Raw genomic sequence first — 20,848 nt, 5'->3', positions numbered from 1 at the left:
AAGCGTCTGATACTTATCAGAAGATACTTGTACTATGTCACACCAGTAGGTACACTGAAAAAACCTGGAATGGTCCAGAAATATGCAAATGAAAAAAAATCCAAATCGGTATAACATACGTTATATTTGTGAACAGTGGGGCAAATTCAACAAATGCATATGCCAGGGTCAGTTCACCCAAACTGAGTTAAGTGTTCCTGAGCGTCTACATGATGCTGGTGTCTCATCTCTCGCACAAGGGACAGGATTCCTCTCCGTTCATAACAAGTTGCGCAGCCTGCAATAGATTTACTCAAAACACAGCTTTGATAGAACTGGCTCTGGTCTAATACCACTGAGGCAATTGAGCCTGTGGGTGAGTGTTCTCAAGTAAATTTAAGAAACTTAGAATCTGGGGTCAGTTTTTCATTATTCGCCATAGTCCTTTCCCGATGCCGCAAAAGTGCTCCATTTTCCAAAGTCTTCTGCCTTCATTTTATTAGGGACTTTTGCCGAAGTGTACACCACACCCAGAGCAGGGAAGGTGTCTTATTTTTTTTTTTGACTAGGTGGGATGCCTGCTCTTCTGCCACTGTAAAATGCTGACTCAGCAATATAGGAGTCAATAACAAAGGTTTTCCAAACATTTGCCCATTTTCAAATGTTTTAATTTATGGTTTGCGACGGTGAGAGGTATGCATGTTTGTGTTATTTTAGCAACATGTGATGTCATTGGATATATGTGAGTTCCTACTCTGTGTATATGATGTGGCATGTGTGTGTATGTGAGGGTGCATCTTTATGTGATTATGTATGATGTAGGGTGACTAACCATCCATAAATTTCACGCTCCGTCCGTTGTTTGGACCTCATGTCCGTTGTCCATGAGGATCCCTTTTACGGACGCCTTTTGTACATAATTGTGGGCATTGCAGGAAACAGCACTGTTCCCTGCATGAAGCCTCAACTCCCTGATGGAGCTGCCTTGCACTCCTCCTCAGAGCACAAGAGCAGTCCCACCTGCCCAGGGCCGGACTGGCCGTAGCGGGCACCGGGCAATCCCTCGGTGCGCCGCACGGGTGGGGGCCGGTTTTGGGCCTCTGGGGGCCGTTTTTGCTACAGGGCCCTGTAACAAAATCGGCAGAAAACCGGCCTTGGCAAAGAGCTGGCGGCACCCCCCCCCCTCCCACCTCCCCTGGGAGGGGGCCGGCCGAGCACTTTGCCAGGGCCGGTTGTGGTTCCCAGTCCGGCCCTGCACCTGCCCATTGTCATGCTGTATGCTGGCTGATTGCCACATACAGAATGACAATGGTCCAGTCTAGGCTGGTAAAGCATGTGGTGGGCCTCCCCCAGGCTCTGTCTAGGGCAGGGCATTCTAGAAATGTGCAAAAACGCCAATGTTGCTACATGAGAATCCAGCTCAACAAAAGGAGCTGGTGAAAGAAGTTAAAAAGAAGGGGCTAGAGTTCTTTCACAGTCTCTCATTTTAGAAATGATGCATTTTCAATATTATATTCAAGAAAGCCATGATTGTTACTTTTTTATTTTATGCAACTAACAACCATTGACAAACCCAATAGTTCTGGCTTGTTGCAGGTGTAACATTACTTGTTGTTGTATATCTAAATACAATGACAGAAGAGGCAAAATACCTGTCAGGCAGAACACTATACTAAGCACAGATTTTTAGCTTACGTGTTTTAACCCACGCCCTTAATTACATCAAACACTCCCTTTAGAGAGACCCCCCGGTATTTTCATCCCACTTAAAGCCCTGGAAACAACACCATGTCACAGTCACCTCAGGGCCTGGCACTGTGCATCATGCATGACCCATGAATTTCATGTTTTCAGATTTCCTATGTGCAGGGGCATAGGGAACCCTACCCCCACCCATTGCCTTAGGAACTACAGCAAGGGTGAAATTCTTGTTGGGCCTCTTCTGTCTGCAATTCTGCAGACAAAGGCTCAGCTCATAATTAATATGAAAAGGTGGGCGAGTGAGTAAATGAAGGAATGGGTGGATGGCTGGATAGATTAGTGAAAGGGTGAATGGATGAATGAAAGGGTGAATGGATGGATAATGAGAGAAAGGATGTATGGATGAGTGAGTGGAAGGATGGATGAGAGAAACGGGAAAAAGATGTATGTATGGATGGAAGGGTACATCGATGGGTAAAAGGGTGGATGGAAGAGTGAAAGGATGGATGGATGAGTGAACAGGTGGGTGATGGGTGAGTTAATGGGTGGATGGATGAGTGAAATGATGGATGGATTGATAAATTGATAAATAAAAGGATGAATGGCTGGACAGATGAGTGAGCGGGTGGATGTAAGGATGGATGAGGGAGTGAAAGGGAGGGTAGATGGACAAATGGATGGATAGATGAGTGAAGGAGTGAAAGGGTGGATGGAAGACTGATAAGTTCAATGGATGGATTCATGAGTGGATGAGTAGATGGATGGATGGAAGGATGGCTAAGTGAAAGGGTCGATGGAGAGAGAAAGGGAGGATGGATTGATGACTGAAAGGGTGAATGGGTGGAAGGATGAGTGACTGGGTGGATGGATGAGTGAGTGAAAGAATGGCTGGATGGGTGAAAGGATAAAAGGCTGGATGGATGAGTGAATGGATGGGTGGAAGAGTGGATGGATGAGTGTACTGATGGATAGGGTGAAAGGATGGATGGATGGGTGAAAGGATGGACGGATGAGTGAAAGGGTGGATGGAGGGATGGATGAGTGAAATGATGGATAGAAGGATACATGATGGATAGGTTTGCAAATAATTAAATATGTTCGGATGTGGATGGGCTTAATGATATTCTATTGTGCGACCTCCTCACCGTCCTTAATTTGCACCCATGTCAGTTGGTCACCCTAGTGCCTATAAGAAAATTATCTGATACACCCTGAGGGCTGCTCGCACGCCTAAGTCTGCTGAGATTCCCTAACCCCATTCATCCCTGCAAGCAACCCTACCCCAGCCCGTCCAGGAGTTTTTGCCTTTTTATATCGTTTTTTTAATAGGGTGAATCCGACCCAAAGGTACTGGAGCATTTTAAATGAGAACCAGTTTTATTACACAACAGCACATTTATATTCAGCAGGCATGGGGAAATTAAGTGATTTGGCCAGAACCACAGGGTGTTTAGCTGACGCCAAGACTTCAACCTGGTTCCCCAGGTCCAAAGTCGGCAGCTCTGGTTGTTACGCCTCATCTTATCCTATATCCTTTGTAGTAAGTAAGTAAGTAAAAGTTTTCTAGAGCACGGGAATGCCGGGTCGTCTTGGCGCTGATGTTCTATAGCAGAGCAAGAAATATGATCTAGGCAGTGCCTGAAATGAAAAGCCAGGTTTGTAATGATTTCCTGAAAACAGCCTGAGTTGGTTGAGCTCTCAAAGATAATGGCATGATATTACAAAGCTTAGCTGCTGAAAATGGGAAACTTTTGTCTCCCCACTTTATTCTGTTTATTTTTGGGATGATCACTAGTTTAGTCCCACCTGATCTCAGATTTAGAGTGGGGGCATATCTTGAGAAAATTGTCTGGAAGTAGAGAAGGTCGGTTTTGTGCAGAGCCCTATAGACCATGCACAGGGCTTTAAATTTGATCCTCTCACAGAGAGGTAGCCAATGAAGACTACAAATGCTTTTTGAGATGGGACAGAACTTTGGGACTTTTAGAGCATGCGAGCTGCCGCATTTTGAAGTGATTGAAGCTGTATTTCTGAATGCCAAAATATAATGCATTGCAGTAATCAATCTTACTAAGACCCAGAGCCACCATGATAATTTTTAGCATATCTTGAGGAATTAATGGAAAGCCCTTTTTTAATATCCTATGGAGATGAAACCATGACGAGGTGATCTGAATTATCTGATTGGAAAACCCAAGGTGTACATCAGATGTGACCCCCAGATTTGTCAATTTCCGAGCTTAGGATGGTAGAGGGTCTATATTAGATGGCCACCATGAGGTATTCCAGAAGGAGGTGTTGTTTCCGAAGAGAATCACCTTTGTTTTCTCAGAGTTTAGTTTGAGGCAATCTCCCTGCATCCATGTTACAATGTGTACCAGATAGTTCTTGAAATTGTTGGCAACAATATCTACGTCAGATGGAAATGGCACGACAATTTACGTGTTATTGGCGTATGAGACTGCTGAAAAACGTGTGAGCGGATTAGCTTCGCGGGGGGGGAGGGACATAAATGTTGAAAAGCTTGGGAGATCAAGATTAACCCTGGGCACCCTGCAGGGAAGAGAAAGCGGGTCAGATGTGAAATTCCTAAATATAACAGTCTGTTGCACATTTGAAACAAAGGAGCTGAGGATGGCGAGGGCTGCGCCCCTAACCCGACCCTTTCTACCCGGTTGATAAGCACTGAATGGTTCACCGAATCAAACGCGGCAGAGAGGTCAACACAGCCCTCCCTACCCCGTCCACCTCCTTCTGAATCTCCTCCGTAGCAAAGCAGTAAAAATGCCTTTTAGTACTCGAAATGCTTTTGTGTTGTCATCAGCAATTGTAGAACGTAGCCATTGTAGCAAATAGACATTTGAATGCAGTTGGAGAAATGCAATGCAATCCTAAGGGGGGGAAACAGTTATATGCATTAACAGGTAAGCACACAACTTACTCTTTCAGTATTTGGGGTTTTAAACTGACACTGGGCAAGGGTCACATTGAGGTAGGTACTGCACCACCAGCGGCACTGGGGCGGCGGTGTGCAGAGGTCACTGAGCCCAATGTTAGTAAATGGATACTAGGGGCACGAATAAGGTGCAGATTGCAGGCAGTTACTCGCAGTTTCAGGGCACAGGCCCCGGGGGTTAAAGCAAACACATGGGGGAGCATAAGGCAGCACCAAAGCTACACCACCAGAGGCACAGGGGTGGCCAGATGCAGGGTGCAAATCAGCGTCGGCACCCAATGCAAGATAATGGGGGATCTTGATTGCACAAAGAGGCTGCAGGCTCGGGCTTGGAGGATGGATGAAGGTGTCCACTGGCTGGACAGGTAAGTTGGAATGTTGGTGAAGGTCTGGACACCGTAGGCTGGGCTCCCCAAGGTCAGGTGGCTGAGGATGCAGGGGTGCCTTTTGGCGTCCGATTTTATTTACGTGAGCGGGTCGCGGTCGGGTGGACCCTTCGTGTTGAGGCTGCTGGCAACTTTATAGGGTCCAGGAAAGGTCAGCCAATGATAGAGTCGAGGTCTGGATCGCTGGGGAGATGTCACTGGACAAGTAAGCCTCTCAGAAAAAGGTCTGTGGGCGTTGGGTGCTGAACCGGCAGAGGTCGCAGATCTTCCTGGATCCGGAGTCCTTAGACTTGGAGTTTTATGGACAGGGCCACAGTCCTCTGGAGTGCTGGTCTTTGTTGAAGAGTGGCAGTCTTCCTGGGGTGCTTTGAAGTGGCTGGCCACAGGACAGACGTAGTCTTCTTCGCAGGCTCTTCAAGCTGGAGACAGGCCGAAGGGCTGGGGCCAAGTCAGTCGTCATCTTCAAGCTTTGCTGCATAGCGCCTTCTCCATCCTTCTTTTTAGGTTGTAGGAATCTGAGGATCAAAGTTCAGGAGTGCCCCAAAATACTGAATTTAGGGGTGGTACAGGCACTGCCAGGTAGTAGCCAGGGGGCTACTTACCTTTAGGGTGACTACACCCTTGGTATGTCCTCTTCCTTTGTGGAGTGTGCGTTCCCTAATCATATTGGCTAAAATCTTTCCATCCAACATGTAGGATTTTCTAAGGAGGGGTCACTTTAGCTCGGGACACATTTGGGGTGGTTCTGGCTGAGAGGGGACACACCTCTCCTGACTACACATTTTCCCCTGTCCTTGCCCCCAAAAATGGGCCTTGGTCAAGGGGCGGGCATCTCCACTAGCTGGAGAGGCTCTGGTCAGCATAACAATAGGGCAGGAAACCTATGAGGCACACCGCCCTGAAAGCTGTTCCTGCTTGGGGGTAGGTGAGGAGCACCTCCACCCCAAGCAGGCTTTGTTCCTGACCCACAAGAGCCCTCTGCGCCTGCGCCATATACCAGGCGCAGGCGCAGAGGCAAAGAAGCTGTCAGGAGGTGCACTAACATCGCGCCACCTAATAGCAGCCCTCTGTCGGGGAATAAGGATCCTATGGACCCCCCAGACATCCCCTTGCAGGTGAATGCCGTAACTTACTGCACCCGCCTGCAAGGGGATCTCTAATCCTGCCTGCACTGTGACACATTGAACTGCTTCAAGGCAGCCGCTTCATTTTTCACATGAATGCGCTGCCCCGAGGCCAGCACGGGTTTGAAGCTGCCCTGGGAGCAGCAAATTCATCCCAATACGGTGCATTTTCCTGATTGCATACCCAAGATAAATGTGCCATATGTATAATACAGCCCTTGGAGATTAGCTTATGAAGAACCTGCAAAACTAACTTACAAAACAGCTATAAAAAAATACCAATGGCTTATTTGCACCGCTAAAATGAACTACCTAATGCAGAAACTCAATATGTCCTCCAATTGTTCTTGAGCACTCTCTTCTATTGCCAAAAATCATCTAATACCCACAGACCATTCTAATTCTATCCCCCATCATAAGAGCAGTGCTCCAGACTTTCCTCCCCAAATATATCCTCTCCGAAGATCCAACAGATACTGCCTCTAACTTTTCCCAGTCCATGCAGACAGTTGCTGGCTGGGATGGCTATGAATTGCTTCAAGCTAAATGGGGACAGAAATGGGGAGATACCTTTCTTTGGTCGTCCCTTTGTTGGCGGTTTCAAGAACCAGTCCCCACCACTGTTGAATCAGCTAAGAATCTCAGCTTTGTGGTAGATCTCCAGCTCCGTTTAACCACTAAAATTGGCCAGTTCACTGCTACTTGTTTTGTCACGCACAAAATGTTGAGAAAAATTCCTACCTTTTTGCCAAAATCTACTAGAAATATAGTCATCCATGTGCTTGTCACCTCAAAGCTGGAGTATGGTAATTCTCTATATTTGGGCACCCCCTTGTAACTGATCTGCTGACTTCAAGTAGTGTAAACGTCTGCTGCGAGACTCCTACTAACCCTTCCTCCTGTTGCCCTTGTCACCAGTAAGCTAAAAGATCTCCATCGGTAACCCATCAAAAAGAGGATCATTTCTAAGTCCTTGTGCTTAGTCCACAATGCTATCCAAAAAGGAGGACCCCTTCATTTGTAATCCAACTCGGGTATTTACATCCCTCAATGACTTCTCAGTCCACTAGACAAACTCTGCTCTCCATTGCAAAGATCAAACACAGTCATCTTTCAGTCCCTCCTTCTTGCTTTGTGCCTGTAAACACTGGAATATTTTGGCTACCAACATCTGGACCTTATTGAGCCAGTTTTATTCAGGAAACATTTTATAACTTGGCTATTATAACCCCTCCAGTAGCCTGTTTCACCTTTTGTTTGATCCCTAGTCCAGAATGCTCTTTTTGGGTCACAGCGGCACTTTAGATATTCTGCACATAGACACACCGTGTGCCAGCATGACAGCACTAACTCTTTAGCGATTGTGTGTCAGGCTTAATCAATCAATCATTTGTAAAGCGCACTAATCACCCGTGAGGGTCTCAAGGCACTGGGGGTAGGGGGGGGGCAGCTACTGCTTCAACAGCCAGGTTTTGAGGGTCTCCTGAATGTCAGCAGGTCCTGGATCTGACGCAGCTGTGTAGGTAGGGTGTTCCATGTCTTGGCGGCGAGGTAGGAGAAGGATCTGCCGCCAGTGGAGGTCCTGCGATGCGTGGGATGGCGGCGAGGGCGAGGTCGTCAGAACGAAGCTGGCGGTTTGGGGTGTAGAAGGTGAGACGTTTGTTGAGGTATGCTGGTCCGGCGTTGCGGAGGGCTTTGAGAGCATGGGTGAGGAGCATGAAGTTGATCCTTTTGTTGACTGGGAGCCAGTGCAGGTCTTTCAGGTGGGCGGTGATGTGGGTGTGGCGGGGGATGTCGAGGATGAGGCGTGCGGAGGCGTTCTGTATACGCCGGAGTCTTTTCTGGAGTTTGGCTGTGGTTCCTGCATAGAGGGCATTGCCGTTGTCCAGTCTGGCCTGGCTGACCGTCCTTCTGGTTCCGGCGGGGATCCACCTGTAGATCTTGCGGAGCATGCGGAGGGTGTTGAAGCAGAAGGAGGAGACAGCGTTGACTTGCTGGGACATTGAGAGCGATGAGTCGACGATGAACCCCAGGTTGCGTGCGTGGTTGGTGGGTGAGGGTGCGGCTCCCGGGGCGGCTGGCCACCAGGAGTCGTCCCAGGTGGAGGGGGTGGAGCCCAGGACGAGGACCTCTGTCTTGTCTGAGTTAAGTTTCAGGCGGCTGCTCTGCATCCAGTGGGCGACGGCCTTCATTCCTTCGTGGAGGTTGGTTTTGGTGGTGGCGGGGTTCTTGGTGAGAGAGAGGATCAGCTGAATGTCTTCGGCATAGGAGACGATGTTGAGGTTGTGCAAGCGGACGATGTTGGCGAGTGGTGCCATGTAGACGTTGAAAAGGGTCGGGCTGAGGGATGATCCTTGGGGTACGCTGCAGATTATCTTGGTGACTTCAGAGCGGAATGGGGGGAGGCGAACCCTCTGGGTTCTGTCGGTGAGGAAGGAGGTGGTCCAGTCCAGAGTTTTGTCGCTTATTCCCGCATCATGTAGGCGTGTGCGTAGGGTGTGGTGGCAGACGGTGTCGAAGGCGAACGAGAGGTCCAGCAGGATGAGGGCCGCGGTTTTGCCGTTGTCCAGTAGGGTCCTGTTGTCGTCTGTGGCAGCGATGAGGCCGGTTTCGGTGCTGTGATTGCTGCAGAATCCAGACTGGGACGGGTCCAGGATGTTGTTCTCCTCGAGGAAGTGAATCAATTGCTTGTTGACGATCTTTTCGATTACTTTCACCGGGAACGGAAGCAGGGAGATGGGCCGGAAATTCTTGAGGTCCTCTGGGTCCGCTGTGTTTTTTTTTAGTAGGGCATTGATCTCAGCGTGTTTCCAGATTTCCGGGAAGGTGGCGGTCTCAAAGGAGCTGTTGATGACCTTCCAGAGTTGGGGTGCGATGATGCGGTTTGCTTTGTTGAAGATGTGGTGAGGGCAGGGGTCGGATGGTGAGCCAGAGTGGATGGTGTTCATGGTCTTGATGGTATCATCGTCGTTGATGTGGGTCCAGGAAAGCAAGTGGTTGGTGAGGCTGGGGAGTGGTGAGTCTGCAGTGTCGGCGGCTGTGGGGAGGGTCTGGGCATTGAAGCTGTCATGGATGTCAGCAATCTTGCGGTGAAAGAAGGTGGCTAAGGAGTCGCATAGGTCTTGCGATGGCGGGATGTCGTTGGAGCTGGAGCTAGGGTTGGCGAGTTCCTTCACAATGTTGAAGAGGTCTTTGCTGTTGTGTGCATTGTTGTCGATGCGTTCCTTGAAGGAGGTCCTTTTGGTGGCTCGAATGAGTTGGTGGTGCTTGCGGTTGGCGTTCTTTAGGGCAGCGTGGTTGTCCGGGGTCCGTTCGTGGTGCTACTTCTCGAGTCTTCGGCAGGTCGGCTTGGATTCCTGGAGGTCAGTGGTGAACCAGCGGTCCTTTCTGTCGGTACGTCTGTTTGAGAGCTTTTTGATCGGGGCGAGGGTGTTGGCGCAGTCATCGATCCATTGCCTGAGGTTGCGGGTGGCTGTGTCGGTGTTGGTGGTGTCTGTTGGTGGGTCTCGGGCGAGGGTGGTGATAAGCTGGTCTTCGGTGACCTTGTTCCAGCTGCTTAGGACTTATGAAACCACTATTTTTAATGGTAATCTTAACAGGGTATGCAAGATCACCATATAACTTCGGGCATTCATTTTTGAGTTGTATATTATTAGTCGCACTAACAAAAAGAGAACTGAAATTTATTTTCAGATCTCAAAAGGAGTAGACTATGTGCAATGATGAGAGCTGCAAGGCCATCCTTCATCGCACAAATCGGGCTTGGCGGGAAATACAATGGCAGCATTTGCCTGCCTTCCGTGTGCATCATTGCTAGTCTTCTGCAGTGATGACACAAGAAGCTGAGCAGTAGTCCCCCTCCACTCCATAGAAAATTATTGGAGAAGAAGGTATAAAGAGTGCTGAGGATTTGGGTGGAGCAGAAAAGAAGGATGATTGTTGGAGGGACACAGCAAAGTACCACATTCTGACTGCAGACCTGTTGGATTTTCTGAGGTATGCAGGGACACCTTCTTGGCTCAAGATATAATTTGAGAAGGAATTCTAATAGTCATTCAGCCAATCCAGTAACCCTGATGTAGATATTAGGTGGGAACTAAACTAATCTAAAGAAGAGGGTAGGAATGAGTGGTGTAAAATGTTTGCGGTATTTCTAAAATAAACCTTGATTGCAGAGATTACCTGCCTAAATACCATTATTCTGCTACATAATATTTCTGTATGAATAGTGCATAATAAATAAACGTTTATTGTAAAATATCAACAAGTGTGTGTATCTACTGTTTCTAGCGGCCAGGGTGGAGATCAGTATTTATATTCAATACTTTCCCTGGAGTTGAGTTAATCTGATAGGGTGCCCAACTCCTAAAACTCCTTATTTGATTGGCCATAACTCAGTGGTGAGGTGTGAGACACCACTGCATTCTACTTTTCTCCGAAGAGTGAATGTTGTTTCATCTGGGGCTTAGGAGATCTAGCTGGGTCTGCCTCCCATGAGAAGTGGGGTTTGTGACAGCTCTGCTCTTGGGGACAGTCACTGGTAAAAAATACATAGACACAAACACTAGTTCCACCTCATGGAAACCCGTGATGTTGGGGAATACATCACGCTAAATGTACTTAGAAAAATGTAAATGGTAATCATAAGGCAAAAAACCCTTTACAGCTCTCCACTTAGGGAAACATACAACAAGCACTCTGCCAAATCAAGGCAGCCAACAGCACCAAAAGGCCTTTCAAATGGCATACTGTATGGTATGAAAGGACTGGCAAGTTTACCATAACATCATTGATAAATGACCTCCCATCACTCTCTATTCTCTATCCTACTCAGGAATTTCCAGTCACTTCCTTCATACACAGCTGTTCCAGGCCATCCACTAAGAACCCATTACTCACCTTCCCAATCATTGTCTATTACAAAATCCATTACTCTCTGGCTGCATGCTCCTTTATATCCCTATTACTCATTCTACTGGAACAGCTTGCCACTTAATTCACCAAGACCTTGTCTTCTGCCTCCTCTACTGTTATCCTTTTTTTTGCACACAACTTCTTGTCATTAATTACATAACATAACACGTGTATTTGTAAAGCGCACATTCACCCCTAGACATCTTGCACTGAATAACAGATGTTTATTGTTACCCAACTCAATGATATTCACTTTATCGTCCTCAGAAAGATGCAAGGCTATGTCGACTCAATGGGATTTGAACCACCGACCAGGAGGTCAAACCAGGCCTCTATAGTCTACTTCACCACCAGACCCGGCTTAATCGCTGACTTTCTTGACAACTTTACCCACGACTCACCAAGCCCTGAATCTTTTTAATACCACTTCACACTTAAACAACACAAACCCCTAAATAACAACCACGTTTCACAGCTCCCTCAAATGACCCCCACCTTCCAGCCTTGTTTGATCCTCACTTTCCTTTTCATGTTACTCACCCCACTCGTTATGACCATGTTGCTTCCAAATCCTCCAGCTTCTGCACCAAATTTGATGGACTCAATGGTGACATCTCCAGCCACTTGAAGGAACTCCACACGCTCGAGCGGAATCCTGTGCTTAAATTCATAGAATGACCCACCGTTCACATTCACCTATCAGAAGACAGACGGCACACCTTTAGTTGACATTAGTGATCGAGGTTCAAAATGTTGCAGAATTTCTATACAATTTTTATATGGAATAGGCTGTTTTCCTAGGCAAGGTCTTACACAGGACACACCATTCCCTGACTGTGATTTAAGAGTGTTGAACGATGGACATTCCCATTTTGGGAGATATATTTCATTTGTTTGAAACTACACCAGAAATAAAAGGCCGATGATGCTGTTCCTTCATTAGTTCAGAAGTAGACGATTGCCGCATGCATCCATTAACACTCATTAAAACATCTGCATACTCTGGAGGAGCATAATTAAGACTGATGCCAACACTTATGGGGCCTCATTTATGGGTTTTTTTTGCAGTAGGGCAGCGCTGCAGGCCTTGCCACTGTGCTGCCATGCGGCAAAAGAAAAGGGCAGGAATGCGCTGTATCTATTAGATACGGCACATTCCTGTCCTTTTCCTTTGCACCGGCACACAATGGGCTGCCATGAGCCAACGCAGGTACCTTTGCACCGTGGTGTTAGGGTGCCTGCGTTGCGGGGATCATTATTTTTGTGCAGGAGGGAAAACCTTCCTGCACAAAAGCAATCACAAGAGGCTTTTTCTTCTTTCTATACTTTTTTGGTACTGCCTCAGACCTACATTTTCTCGTAAATCTGGGGCAGAGTCAAAAAGCCATGGATGTTGCTAGGAACGCCCCCAGCAACACCCATGGAATGCCCCTTTCACGCAGTGACATTACAGCGGTGCAATAGTGCCGGCTGGCCTCATAAATGAGGCCCATGGTGTCCTAGGCCAAGTTACGGATTGTAGTCCCTGCTTCTCACAATGGATCCATACTGGATGCTTTTATTGGCACTCTGGAGCCTCCACTGCATCTCTAGGAATATCTTATAGTTGCATGGGTTGATTTTCCGAGAGGACTGCGTGCATGGGGTTACTGCCTGAAAATTTGTGTGCTAGATAAATTAAGGTTGCTGGGGGAAGGGAGGACTGGGCCAGCAGAGGACGCTGAAGTCATCACTGCTGGTGTGAACAGTTAGACCCAATTAGAGGAAGGCAGAAGACTATAGTTTCTGACTTGCTACTGGTTTGACAGAGCAATGCCATCTTAGGGATACAGGCACCAGTACATGAATTCACAGAAAGAAAGTTAGTATGTAGTGAGCAAATGAGTGATTTATTTAAGGGGCTGAAAGCATTCCTCTATAGCTTCAGATTTAGGGTGAGCTAGTAGAACAGACCACGCATCATGTTCGTGAATATTATTCTCTATGTGTAATCATAATGTAAGTCGAGAAAGGGCGGTATCTCTTTACAGCTGCTCACACAGCTGGACAGTAGGGTCTAGTCCTATAAAGAGGTTCTTGGTGATGGAGGTGGTGAAAGTCATTGGAGGGAAGGACTTAATGTTCAGCATAAATAAAACAAGTATTTGCAATGCAATAGGTCTCACATTACTGAGAGTTTGAGCTATTGGCTTTGCAAATAATAATGTTTGTTGGATGTTTTCGTTAAAAAATATCCCAGCAGTAGCATCAATAAGAGTGAAGTACCTTATGTGGCTAATAGACGTCCCTTTACAAATCCACAGGGACACCTAGTAACAGCCTGTGTTACTGCACCCTTTTCTTGCTTTTTGGATTTTATTTCCTTACTAACGCTACTGCTGGGATATTTTTTATCAATAATAAAAAATAACAACCATTATCATTTGCAAAGCCAATAGCTCAAACTTTCAGTAATGCAAGACCTATAGCATAACAAATGCTTGTTACACATATTAACACTGTCCGAGCAAAGGTTTGATCTCATCAGTACCAGCTAAGGACACAAATACAGCAATAAGCAAGAGAAAGGTGACCAGTCATCCTTTGCACAAGGCCTTTCACTGTGCTGCAACATGCGTCGCTGAGTTTTCAGTAACTTTTGATCTGTTTGAGGTAAAAACATTTTTTGTAAAAATGTACAGATTATGAAGCATATGATGGAGTCGTGTGGCAAATTCATAAACATGCGCAAAATGATGCAGCTGCAAAACTCTCATAATTCCAGTGAACCTGCCTAAAATAGTCAAGAACAGGAAGCAAAGGGGATTGCCTCCTATAAGGAAAGCATGGAGTATAAAACAGGAAGATAGTAGAATGTCACCTATACAGGCAGACAGCAATAACCCTCAGACAGGCCGACAGGCTTCAGATGGTATATATGCCAGAAAGGAATTATTTGATTGGGATATCTCCTAGATAGGATGCATATAGGATGTAGCCTAGGAGGAAACATATCCAGCACAGGGTGTGAATGGGACATCTCCAAGGCAGAAGCCAGAAAGAACACATAACTATAGAGTCATTTTTGAGAGAAAAATGATGAGTACTGTTCCACACATGCTATACTATTGTGGATAGGCCAATAAAAATTAATCCAGCAGGTTTTGTGGCAGACTCCATTATTTAGTATCAGATGTTTGATATGCCACGGTCCTTTAATTAACAGTGACACTTCATTTTACTCAGAAAACGTTCTGCCTAATTCTGAAGCCTTCTAAGCTGTAGCAAATGGCTCACCGCTGCTGGCTTAGCTAATACCTACATTTCATTCACTTAGCCCCATTGCTTAGAGAACTACAATCCACACCAAATGAGAAAGAAAGAAAACAAGCATTTGCAATGTAATAGGTCTCGTATTATAAAAGTTTGAGCTATTGGCATTGCTAATAATAATGTAACACCAACAGCTCAAACATTTAGTAATGCCAGACCTATTGCAACCCGCCCTGCTTAAAACCCTGTGCAAAGTGTGTGTGCGTGAGAGAGAAAGAGAGAGCATGAGATATAGTGAGCATTCCTGTCTAAATGTTTTTGTATAATATGTGTGTGTGTATGTGTTTTAGCTGTGTGAGCTGTATGTGCACGGAGTGTGTGCGTCTTTTTGAGTGTGATTAAATGTTATTGCGTCCCTCTGCGACTGTCTGTGTCCATGTATGAATGCGTGTGGTGGAGAGGGAGGGAAAGGCAGTTTCCAAGTCTTTGGTGACGGTGTGTAGGTGCACTTATCATTTGTATCTGTCACTGTCTATTTGTGGGTGTGTGTGTCAAAGAGAGTACGGTTTCTGCGTGAGATCTGGGCGTGAGACTGAGTGTGAACATGCATGTATGAATGAGAAATGCTTGGAAGTATGTGGTACAAAGAGAGACAGCCTGTGTGCGGATGTGCACCCTGAGTGAACGTGCATGCTTTGTGTGAGGTTGCGCAGAGTGCGTGCCCTGCACGGGCCAGAGGCTCGCGCCGAGGAGTACACTTACAGGTGAGCGGGCCCCGCTTTCCTGGCGGCTGAGGAGATGGCTTTGACAGGCGTGCAGAGGGAGTTGAGCAGCTGGGTCATCTCTCCCGTCTCCTTGGCCTTGCTGCCCTCCTGCATCACGAAGCGGGTCAGGGTCATGACGTCGGTTTCGAAGGGGGCCTGGTCCGACATGGCTGCGGCTCGGTGGGGCTGTCAGAGAGAGCTGTGAGGTGACGAGCACTGCCGGAGCCCCACGCGCCCTGCACCTCTTTTAAAAGCAGCTCCACATCCGGGCCGGGGAGGAGACCTGGAAGGGCGAGGGCTGCCCGCGCAAGCGCGGTACCTGGAACATTTCGCCCGCATTCTAACTTGAGTCAGCCTGGTGGCGTGTGGCATGCGGCTCGTGCCTAATGGCGGCGCGTACGGAGTTGGAAAGCCGCCGTACTTAAATGAGCGCTATGCGGCTCGTGCAGCCCAGGGAGGGGGCCGCCAAAACGCCCACCCCACCTTCATGAATGCCGCATGGTGCGGCCAAAGCAAGATTTCAGGCGGGCCTCCTGTGAGCAAGACGGAGCCCCGCGTGTTGCTGCAGTGACCGGCTGAAGACGCGAGACCAGCCGAGGAGCAGCGCAGAGTCCCCACAAGAGCCAGTAAGTGGGGTGAGGCAGGCTGTACGTGGGAGATGTGCACACGTATTGTGCGAGCAGGAGTTGTGAGAACGCCGCGACCCGTACGCGTGCACTTCTCCTGTCTGTTAAAGCTTCGGCACAGACAGTTGATGTGCACGCGTACGGCTTGAGGCGTTATTACAACTCCTGCTAGCACCATACGCGTGCACATCTCCAGTACAGGCCTTGCCGTACGCGTGCACAGGTCCTGTCCCACTTCCAAGCCAAGTCGGCAACAATAGAGCTCGCCGAAAGCGAGCAGCGCTTTGCACTGCATCGCTAGGCGAGACCTAAACACAGAGTTTCTTTTTTTAAACCAGGAACCATTCAATTGATCTGCATTCAATCCACTTTCGATTTTTACCATGCTGATTGCCCAAACGATAAACTATTACAAAGTTCAAACCAGTGCTAGTGAGAAGTAAGTGAATGAGGGTGTACAAATTGGGTTATATAATTGAGTAATAGGACTTTACTAGGAGAAGGGAGTGGTGGAGAATAACAACAGTTTTAAATTACTAAACTAGCAATGGACAGTAATTGTATAGCAGTAATGTGTGTATATCTAAGGGGAATTTTGTTAGATGATGCTCACCTACTACTCCCAGTTCTAATGATTAGTAAGTGAATTATTTGGGTAATTGAAAGGTGGAATGGGACTATGATGAGAATAGGAAGAGAAAGAGGATATATAGGCAGTTTTAAAATAATCATCCTTCAAGGTGCATTAAGAGCTTAATAGCAGTGAGAATCATCAATTCAATGATAACTTTGCTAAGTAAGGCTTACTTTACGGCAACCACCTGCGCTGCCAGATGAGGTTACCAGCAGCGCAAGAGCATTAAAGGGGGTGTGACAAACAATGTTGCACATGAGTGTTTCTTACATGACAATTGTGGCTTGATCCATGTCTGTGGTGCACAAACTATTATATCTCTGCACTCTACACTTCAAGATAATGCCCCACTGTTATATTTAGTGTACTCATGCTATATCAAAAGCTCGTTCACAGCACTCTAAAATTGTTCCACTCACTGCTTCTCATGCTCAGATTTGCAGATCCTTTGTACAGCACTCTGAAATTGCTTAATGACGTGTGCTGCTCTTGCTATTAGACCTTTGCTGTGTCCTACTCAAACAACTATTATTCCCGATATGAATAAGCTATCCCTCTATATTTTAAAAAAACACACACATACAGAAAAAAATAGAATGTCTTTTACCTAAGTGCAGGCACATTGACACAAATGGCATAACGTATGGCCGGCGTTTCCTGGCAGAAATCTCTGATGCCCATTGAAGGGAAGGAGATTGAAGCTGACAAGGCTCGCTCCCTTAAAGCGGCTGAGAATCACGACCGGAAAAGGAGCAAGAACAGAGAAAGAACAAGGGTGGTTTTGAGGAACCCATTAAAGCAGCAATGCCAGTTATGTCGTTGTGGGGCGAAGAGCTACACAAAGTCCATCTGGGAAAACAAAAACTGTGCCCCTAGAAGGATACTCACCAGTAAGCAAAGCGAATCTATAAATGTCACCGAAAGACACACAGTACAAATAATCCAGTATTTGATTGAAACCAATTTTCAGCAACCCTGTCAAGTAGTTAAGGGGGAAGGAGTAGGGAGGAGGAGGCAGATGTAGCTCATGAGAGGGAGCAAAGAGCAGCAGTTTAGAATATAAACATGTTGTTCTGGGAACAGCAGGGTGATTAAGTGAACTGGGAGCAGCAACGAGTATAGAGCGAAAGACAAAGAAGCGCACTGAAGGAAAACATATGGCCCATATTGAAAGGATTCATGAAGCAGGGGCAGTGTCCAGGGCTGAACAAAAGGAGGGACTACTAAGTGTATTCACCAATGATAAACCAGCATTTCTAAAGGACAGTAAGAGGAACCAATGAAAGAAAAGTGGGTGTTTTTTAAGACCATATCCTGGATACTACGGGCCTTATTTACCAAAAGTGACTCAGCGTGGTGCCGCTAGCCATTTTGCTGCGCCGCTCTGAGTCACTTTCAAAGCACAGGGATGCGTCATATCTGCAACGATATGATGGATCCCTGTACCCTCCCCCCGTGCTGGTGCAAAATTGGCTGCCATGCACCGACACAGGCACCCTTGAACCATGGTGCAAGAATGCCTGCGTCACAGGGATGATTGTTTATGTGCAGGAAGGTGTCCCTTCCTGAACATTAACAATCTGAATTGGAGTTAGTCAGTTTTTATGTGTGCTGCATTAGCACACATAGAGGTTACAAAATGTAATTTTTTTAATAATTGTTTATTGTGCAGGAAGGGACACCTTCCTGCACATTAACAATCACAAGAGGTGAGTTCCTCGTTCTATGTGTGATGCAGAATGGAGCACGCTTCGAAAGAGGAAAAAAAGAAGGAGAAATGAATACAGTTCTCCTGATTGCGCCTCCCTATGCCTCCCCTGGGGAGGCAAGGTACTCAGACGCATTTCCAGGTTTATGATTTCTCGTAAATCTGGAAATGTGTCAGGTTCCATGGTGTTGCGTGGGAACTCCCACAGCAACACCCATGGAACACCCCTTTCACACAAGTTGCTGCGTGGAAAAGGGCCGTATTTACAAGGACAGGATAAGCCACGCAGGGTAGCTTTTCGTGTCCTTGTAAATATGGTGCAGGAAAATGCACCGCCGGTGCGTCACAAAAATTGATGCACCGGCGGCACAAGGGGCTTGTAAATAATCCCCTATATCTCTTCAAGACAGTGCATGAGCTGCCTAGGCAAGACCTAATGGCTTGTACAATATGCTTTACTCTGGAGCAGAAATGACCACATATTGTTATTAATGTCTTTTGTGACCTCCAATGGCTTTGCTTCTTTAGGATTGCAACTGGGAATAGAGTATCCTATCCACTGAACTCATGGTCCACTTGCCTAATGTTGAGTCAGGTGAACCGCCAGGTTTATGCCAATGGTGTAAAATTTACTCTATCAGCACAAACCTTTCTCTGGCACCCGAGGTGGTATGGGCCGTTGGAAGTAAGCCATCTGACCGCCCGCTCTTTTTAAAATGGGTGGGCAGATGTTTTTTTCCTAACTGCCCTTCACCACCAGGAATATTCAGGCAGAAAAAGACAGTAAAAAAAAATAATTACCTCCACACCATGGTAGAAAACTCCTGTGATGTTGGGGCCATTAGTTTTGCTTCTCATAAAACAAACTCCTGTTTTGAGAGTTTGTTTTTGGAAGAAAAAGAACGTTTACATAGGAAGGTTAACACTTGGAATGTGTCCTCTACCTGGTAGGAATCCTGCTTGGCGATGAAGACCACCTCAAAGTGCTCCCCCTTTTGGAATGGCATCTCATGCTTCTTCTCTTCGCTGCACCATGATCCTCCCTCAAAGCTGTTGAAGATCACTTTATCAAACCAGCCAAAGCGAGGGTTGAAGTGCAGAGCAATGTCTGAATCATCAGACTGTCCACACCTTAAATTTATGTGAAACCTGCAAGAATCAGGAAGGCAGATCAACCAGGGTTCATATTCAACATTACTCATTTAGGTAAGTATATACAATTTGCATAAAAATATATTTCATTAAACTTATTATTTCACAAATTTGTATCATGGGAATCCAGTGAAGCATTCTGATTTCACCTTTGATAGCCGTGCACGTTAAAAATCCAAATAACATAACATAACATTCCTATAATCATTGTAGCACGTCTACCAGAATGGAGCGAGCGCTGATACTATTCACAAAGAACCGATCTCATACGAGTAGGAACTGCAGAAATCTACTGCAACTGTCTGCTGGGTAGGATAGGTAGTTACTGTTTTAACAGACAACCCTTTACCATCATTGTTTCTCTTAACACAGCTGGATCTCTCATTTCATGAACATGTGCCTTAGTGTCTCATGATTGAATCTTGCTTTTTTAAACCAGCTGCATATCAGATTGGCACATAGGTGTGTGCAGGGAGAGAAGTATCTTATTTACAGTTGTAGTTGCAGACAATGGCCATCTTGGATGTGAAAGAATTTAGCATTAGGTTTGGGTTCTCACCTTCTAAAAGGATACCCGGTGGGAAGTGGATGGAAGTGTGCAATTGCCGCAATCTTCTCCTCAACTACTGGTTATCAAGTCAGACCGTGCTGCAATTCTGAGCAGCAGTGTGCTAAAATCAAACGCCCATTCATAAAGCCTATACCCTTACAGTTTGCACCTATATGGACTACACTAACGCAGAACACACTAAGTTAGTTTCCACACACACATACCAAACCTATTCAGATGTTGGGGCTATTCAGAGTACGCCCATGCAGATTACACCCAACCTACAACAACTACTTATTAACTTGTTCCCAGACAGGATACCCGTTACTGCCAACATGCATAACTGCTATAATAATAATACAGGCTTACATGCATCCAAAACATACACCTGCAGGTTACACACATACAAACTACACATGCATAAATTGTACTCACAGAGACTACATGCATATTACAAAATCAGATGCCACTCCAATTCATACTACATGCAGATATTTCAAACAATTTGCACCCATACATACTAAATGCAAATGGACCAAGCCCATATATAACACAATCATGCAAACTATAACCATTCTGACAACACCAGCACAACCTATACTCGTAGACAGTGTCCACACAATACATTATGCAATGTACAGCCATCAGTACCACATCCTTACTGACTTCTCTCAAATAAATTTAAGCCATCCATGAATGCTACCCCTACAGAAACTACATGCATGCAGACAATGCTGTTACAGGCTGAACCTATTCAGGTTGCACATAGGCGGACTACACTCAGAATACACACAGACTAACAACCCTGTACATTCTATACCAATTGACATCACACTGGTAAGCAATATACTGATATTCTTCACTCTCCCACAGGCTGCAACTATGCATACTGCACAAATCTGACTTCAAGGGATAGGCAGTGGCAACAGATTCTAAATATATGCGGACTCCCGCTAGCAGTGTGCACCTAAACACTCAACATCCTTACTGAGCACACTCATACATAACACAAGCCTACAGACATCACCCATGCAGTTTTCAGGGGTAGATTTTACCTACACATTATGTTGCTCCATAAGGCAACAATCACATACATATTAAA

The 20,848-nt window shown here is 46.3% G+C and overlaps 1 protein-coding gene across 4 annotated transcripts in view; it reads right to left on the bottom strand.

The window, feature by feature from the left end:
- Positions 1–20,848, bottom strand: part of LOC146797824 (galectin-4-like) — a 190,031-nt gene that overhangs the window by 94,394 nt on the left and 74,789 nt on the right. For all 4 annotated transcript variants that reach the window (XM_085625016.1, XM_085625017.1, XM_085625015.1 and 1 more), the window contains exons 3-4: positions 18,989–19,193; positions 11,601–11,756 (exon numbers count right to left, since the gene is read on the bottom strand). In XM_085625016.1, the coding sequence (XP_085481142.1) occupies positions 11,601–11,756; positions 18,989–19,193 (361 nt within the window). The remainder of the gene's footprint in view (positions 1–11,600; positions 11,757–18,988; positions 19,194–20,848) is intronic.

This window comes from Triturus cristatus, chromosome 9 (genome assembly GCF_964204655.1).
Source record: "Triturus cristatus chromosome 9, aTriCri1.1, whole genome shotgun sequence".
Lineage (NCBI taxonomy): Eukaryota > Metazoa > Chordata > Amphibia > Caudata > Salamandridae > Triturus > Triturus cristatus.
The sequence above is the reverse complement of the archived record's forward strand: the minus strand, read 5'-3'. Positions and strand labels throughout refer to the sequence as shown.